General features: G+C 37.5%; 1 protein-coding gene across 1 annotated transcript; it reads left to right on the top strand.

Moving 5' to 3' along the window:
- The first annotated feature begins 945 nt into the window (after positions 1-945).
- Positions 946-4,947, top strand: LOC135798701 (tubulin beta chain-like). The gene is made up of 3 exons (XM_065311612.1): positions 946-1,105; positions 2,920-3,028; positions 3,372-4,947. The coding sequence occupies exons 1-3, from the start codon at positions 1,049-1,051 to the stop codon at positions 4,565-4,567; spliced, it is 1,362 nt and encodes a 453-aa protein (XP_065167684.1). The 5' UTR covers positions 946-1,048; the 3' UTR covers positions 4,568-4,947.
- The last annotated feature ends 1,924 nt before the right edge of the window (positions 4,948-6,871 follow it).

Here is a 6,871-nt window from a genome sequence, read left to right as displayed (position 1 = left end):
CAGTAGTATTAATTTATACTAAAGCGTCACTTTTTTTCATAGTTTTAAGACACAAAAAGTTGTAATATAATCACGAACAACCAAAACCGTGACTAATGTACTTTAGTCACGGGGTGGAGCTTGCGTCTGCGCATTTGCCTTAGGCGCAATACAAGGTTATATGAAATGACATACGCCGTCAGTCAAGCAAAGCGCATGCGCTGATGCTGCTGCTCATGTCGACGCGGCGAGTGCGTGCGCGAACTCCCATGTACTTATATCCTTACATTTTCCAGTAGGGTGCAAACATATTTCGAAGTTTTCAAATAAAATGTTCAAATTATAAACTAAATGTGAAAGTTCAGTGGAAGTAAAAAAAATATCGAAAGCATCACATCGCTAAACGTGGCTAAAGTGCTACTTCGCGCACTTGATTCTTAATATACTCTTAAATAATGGCATAATAAAAAACGGGTTGTAGCAATATTAAAATCAAATGTACATAAATACAAATACAAATTATCACTTTTTGATAACATGTGTAACCGCAGCACCACATTTTATGTTTCTTAAAATTCGCAGCACGAATATCATTACCATGATGAAATTTGTCCGCGCGTAATTTTAAGCCAGCGTCAATTAAACCGGAGGTGAATAACCATCAAGTTAAAGTGATGAAGTATTCGTGATAAGGAAGTGAGCGTGCAGTGCGTACAGCGCCAAACTTATATTTATCCGAATTAGTGACAAAAACGTTCCAAAAAAGAAGCAGCGCTACTTGCGGATGTCACGTGTGCGCCGTTCTGGAGCCGCCGCCGCTGAAGAGATGGAGATGCGCGCGGAGGCACTTGGCGGACGCCATAGTAAGTATGCGCGTGCGGCTGCTAGGCTTTATTGGAGTAAATTGAGTAACATGATATATTCGGCGAGTGGTGGGGGCACGTCGCGCTTAGCAGTCGCTGCTAAGCGCTGCGTATTCGCTTCAGTTGCCTTCTTCGCGTCGCTCCCAGCTCCCGGCTTGATTCCAGACGCAGCAAAATCATAAAAGTCACATTTTGAAACTTTCACGATGAGGGAAATTGTGCATCTGCAGGCTGGACAATGTGGTAATCAAGTTGGTGCCAAGGTAAGTCACAAAAATTAAAAATTTTTAAATCTCGTTTTTTCCGTTGAAAAATTCTATAAATAACTTAATCTATTAACCAGAAGCAGAAAAATAAACACTGCTATTCATCGTGTCATCCGATCCGGATATTTTTTATCTCTTCGTTGTGAGTTCAGTGGATTACGACGGAGGTCGTTGAATAGATAATTATCTCGTTCTTAAAGCCGCATAATACACTCGTTGTGCATTCATAAATAACGCTAAACTACAAAGCTTTCTATTAGTACCTCCTAATTGGTGGTAAATTTAAACATCCAACCATTTCGAGAATAATACGCGCGTCGTTTTTATCCGCAGCGGAAACTGTTCTTCGAGACGCTTGAACCTCTCCGATTTTAAGCTATTTTAAAAACACGCACTTACTTAGGGGTAATTCTAAATATTTTAAGCCGCGCTCGCTTCTTGCAGTGCTTATTTTTGACGCCGAATATAGACGCACAAGATGTAGTATATTCTTGGTGCGCGGCGTTTCAGTTGCAAGCGTTTGAAAAGATGCTGGACGGACGCAAACTATGCGCCAGCGAACGCCGAAGATAATTTTGTTTCGCCGCTCTTGAGAGATATAAATATACATCACATACCGCATGTCTTCTTCTTTTATTTCATCGCCAGCGAATGCACAGCACAGGGATTCATCATTCAACAATGTAATTAGGGGAATGTACGAAATTCCAAAATAAATTTAGATTGGGGAAAAACATGTCTGTGCTGTGGAATCACAAGATATATTTTAATTTTTTCTGTGTAACATCAAAAATAATTTAATTTCTAGTAATTATGAGTTAGAATATTTTTTCAAAGACATGACATCGATGGTAACATTTGAAATATTGTTGTAATTATGATCCCAACATCCCTACAAATTGCAATGCAAATCTCTATAACGTAAGCACGATTTTCAGCTAATTTTTTGGGGTGCACAAGCAGTTACTAGAAAATCATTTAAACATAGCACAAGTGAATACAACTGAGCGACGCGGAATTAATATTTAGACTTCAGGAAATATTTATCGGCATTTTTATAAGAGTAATTAAGTTTATAATCAGTTTACAAATAATTAAACAGATGACAATTTGCGTAAAATCTTAATATTTGGTTATATATTTGTTTCTCGATGAAATGTCATTTTTTAAGCCTCGCTATAAAGAGGGTACGCTGCATTTTGCAGTAATTCTGGCAGTAAAACTTGATAAAAGTTTTTACCTATGAGAAAATAATGAAATAGTAAAATTTTCATAATTTCTTCAAAAGATACATTAGATTTTGTACAAAAAATAAAATTTACAAAAGAAAACACATTTTTCTTGGTTTTTTATGCATTTTGTAGTCAAAATTCATTTCAATATCTCGAAAAATCCGAAATTTCATAGAAAATCGACGAAATTACAAGAAATATGCCCAATCCACGTCGAATCTTAATATTTAGTTATATTTTTTTAAATTTTATATATTTCCTAGTAAACTTTGGTTGAGCGCTCATTCGTTACCATCAAAACGCCAAAAACATGTCTTCAATTTTATAATTCAACGCAATTAACTCAATAATAATAGCAGCAATTATAATTTCTAGGAATGTTTATATCTATGCAAAATTACCAGATCCGTACCGTTGACTCCTCCGGCTCAATTATAAAAATAACGATATAATAGCGTAAAATTTTAATTGCTGAGTATTAATTTAATCACTGAATCACTCCTTGTTTCACGAATTAATATAAATACGCTTTAAGTGGCACTAATTTAAATTTGGTGTTAACTCGTGTCAATTCCACAGTTTTGGGAAGTCATCTCCGAGGAGCACGGCATCGATCCGAGCGGAATGTACATGGGTCAAAGCGATCTGCAATTGGAGCGCATCAATGTCTACTACAATGAAGCCTCAGGTAATTGCTCGTTAATTACACAAATTAATACGAATTTTGCACATCGTTAATTTTCTGATTTTATTTCATCGCGTACAGTTAGAATTCCATTTCTAATTCATATCTGGGTTTACGGTTGAATATGTGCAAACATCCTACCCAGTTATTACTAATAACTAGATCAGAAATAAACCATGCATAGTGGTTCCATTGGAAATGCCTTGACTGTTAAATCATGGTATGAGTAACAAACACATTATGAGTATGAGTAACACTGCATACTGATAAGATGCATTTTTGGTAGCGATTTCCTGTTGAGTGACAAATGCACTTGAATTTTAATTAAATATTTTTTTATTTTTAGTTGCTTCGCAGCACAGTGGAGGAAAATACGTCCCTCGTGCCATTTTATTGGACCTTGAACCCGGGACCATGGACGCCGTGCGTTCTGGTACCTACGGAAGACTTTTCCGTCCGGATAACTTCGTTTTCGGCCAATCAGGCGCTGGTAACAACTGGGCCAAAGGCCATTACACCGAAGGAGCTGAATTAGTCGATGCGGTACTTGATGTTGTCCGCAAGGAAGCAGAAAACTGCGATTGTCTCCAAGGTTTCCAACTTACCCACTCCCTGGGTGGGGGTACCGGTTCCGGAATGGGTACCTTATTGATTTCTAAAATCCGTGAGGAATACCCCGATAGGATTATGAACACCTATTCAGTAATGCCGAGTCCAAAGGTGTCTGACACTGTCGTGGAACCCTATAATGCTACACTCTCAGTGCATCAACTCGTCGAGAACACCGACGAGACCTACTGCATTGATAACGAGGCGTTGTACGATATCTGCTTCCGCACGTTGAAGGTCCCCAACCCTAGCTATGGCGACCTCAACCATTTGGTATCGCTGACCATGTCCGGTGTGACGACCTGCCTCCGCTTCCCGGGCCAGCTCAACGCTGACCTTCGCAAACTCGCTGTTAATATGGTCCCATTCCCGCGGCTGCACTTTTTCATGCCTGGGTTTGCTCCGTTGACATCTCGTGGCAGTCAACAGTATCGTGCGCTTACTGTACCAGAGCTTACACAGCAAATGTTTGATGCTAAGAATATGATGGCGGCGTGTGATCCGCGACACGGGCGCTATCTGACGGTAGCGGCTGTATTCAGAGGACGTATGTCAATGAAGGAAGTTGATGAACAGATGTTGGCTGTTCAGAATAAAAACAGCAGTTATTTTGTTGAATGGATCCCGAATAACGTCAAGACTGCTGTGTGTGACATCCCGCCTGTGGGTTTGAAGATGTCTTCGACTTTCATTGGTAACACCACAGCAATTCAGGAGTTATTCAAGCGAATTTCCGAACAATTCGCCGCCATGTTTAGACGTAAAGCTTTCTTGCATTGGTACACTGGTGAAGGCATGGATGAAATGGAATTCACCGAGGCTGAGTCCAACATGAATGATTTAGTTTCTGAATATCAGCAGTACCAAGAGGCCACTGCTGATGAAGAGTACGAGGCTGAAGAGGAACCCGCCGCTGATGATTTTAACTGTTAGATTTACTATTCGAAAATATGTCGTTTAAACCATTTTATAGAGTGTCATGGACTAGTCTATTATCATCACTGTCTCACTTATTAATTTGTAGTTTCATTTTTTTAATCTCTGCCAAAGCATGTCTTATTTATTTGATTTTATTCTTAGTTGTATGTGTTATTTTAAGCCTTTGGTTTTTTGTGTCTAGTTTTTTATGTGTCAGTAATTATCATTATTATTTTACGCATTTAGAATATTTTTAAACGTTTTCAAACATTTTTGTATCGTTCAGAACTTAGACTGATTTTTCTACGTTACTTTTGCGGACAAGATTTATTGTGTACGTTGTACGATAAACTTGATTATTGAGTTTGTGTCAACAATAAATTTTGATAAAATTATATATCACTATTTACTACATTATTTATTCAAGTATCAGGTGAGTGGAAATGTTGTTAATTCATTATTATAGCCATAATGGTTTCGTTATCTTGTTTACTTCCGGTTCAGCCATTTAAATTTAGGCAATTTTGACAACAACTCCTGAATATCGGTAAATGCTTTGATTTCTTGTATATTTCAAGTAAAATATTTGTTTTTCGTGCTGTAACATGCCTACGAATATAAAAAATATATGTTGACATGGTTAAAATCATGTTTACCTGTTTTATGATAAAACACAATACAATATCAACAATAATATCACTTTTAAACTCTGATACGTTATTTAATTCTAGTTTTAAGCCTGCTATCGCCACCTGCCGCGCATAAACACAGACTAAACCTATAACTGCCTTGTGAACCTGCAGATGGCGCGACATGTACAAAACCGAATAAAATCTTCGCATTTCAACTTAAAAATAAAACGTAAACTTTAAATAAAAACTTAAAATATATCCTACATCTGCGCAAGTTTATATAATCCACCATAAACCGTCCATTCTTTTGTTAAACGTAATAAATGTTACTCTAGATTAGAGTAAATTGAAGTGAAATTTTTTTCAAAACTTTAATTTCTGCAAAGTTATTGTTGACGCACTTAAAGTGATCATAACTGACAAACAAAGACAATCATTATTATGCAGTAAAGAGTAATTATCATTGTTAATAATTCACGTATACTTCAAACAAGTTTTCCACATTTAGAAATGTAGGATCCTGAATCAAATCGATAACAATTACGCTTAGTCACTTGACTCTTTGTTATTTCTTCGACTGCATACGCTTCCTTATAGAAATCCAGCGCGTGGTTGACATTAATCCTTCAACATCTCCGTTTTAATACATTGTATCTCGCAGAAGACAATAAATCATAAATTAACGCACTTGGCGGAAGTGAAAAGTAAAACTTGAGAGAAAAATAACTGTGATAAACGTCATAGCGGTCACAATGGTTGACACGAATGCATCATCGGCGTGCAGTTGCGCGAAGAAAACGGCCTTGGCCTTGTGATTTGCACTTGCGAGCGCACACAAGCTGCAAGATCGAAGAGTGCGGCTGGTGGCGCTTTCGTTTCCGCATTTCACGTTAGAAAAACATTACTCAACTGTATCGCCAATACTATCATTCACAATCACCGCCGCACACGCATTCATGAAAGTAGAAATAGTACGAATGCTAGTAAATAGTAAGAAATGCACAAGCAAACCTGTTATACGCGGCATTCACGCCACAATTAAACAATACAAAAACATTTATCAATAGTTATTGACATTTAAATGAATATACAGTTAAAACATTTAGAAAAACTTTCATTTTGATTTGTATGTTTGGTTATCTATTGTATTCAATTGATACAAATTGAATTTCGGTGTTTTTTGCTTGATATTTTGATTTATTTTGGGTAAGTACTCATTGTTATAGTTGTACACCAAATTTAGTTGGTGTATGTGTAGAAGAAAAGCGGTGAGACATTGAAACTCAAAGGGAAAGTGGCGCCGAAAAAATGGAAAGTTACGCACCGCTCGCGACCGGTTCGGACCGTTTTGAGTGCGTATCAGCCAAAAGTGTTGTTCGCGGTCCGGTTGGAAATGGAGAGTGATTCACGGAAAGAGCATGTTTTCTATATCAGCCCGCATGCACAGTTATATGCGGAGATATACACACACATAAATGTGAGGTAAAGTGTGTCAAAGAGTCAAAGATGGCCAATTTATGCGGATTTGAACGAATGCGCATCAGCGAGGATACGGTGAATGGAAGAGTTGGAAGACATTGCGTTTGGTTATGAAATATTATCTAATCTGACCTAAAATTGATTTTGAATTTGAGTAGGTTGATGGGATAGGTTTTAGTTACAGGTGGTAAGTACATAGAGATTAAAA

This window comes from Atheta coriaria, unplaced genomic scaffold, assembly GCF_025399875.1.
Source record: "Atheta coriaria isolate IRGN ID8LTWV9N9 unplaced genomic scaffold, Caltech_Dcor_3.1 hic_scaffold_9_pilon, whole genome shotgun sequence".
In the NCBI taxonomy this organism is placed as follows: Eukaryota; Metazoa; Arthropoda; class Insecta; order Coleoptera; family Staphylinidae; genus Dalotia; species Dalotia coriaria.
The sequence above is the reverse complement of the archived record's forward strand: the minus strand, read 5'-3'. Positions and strand labels throughout refer to the sequence as shown.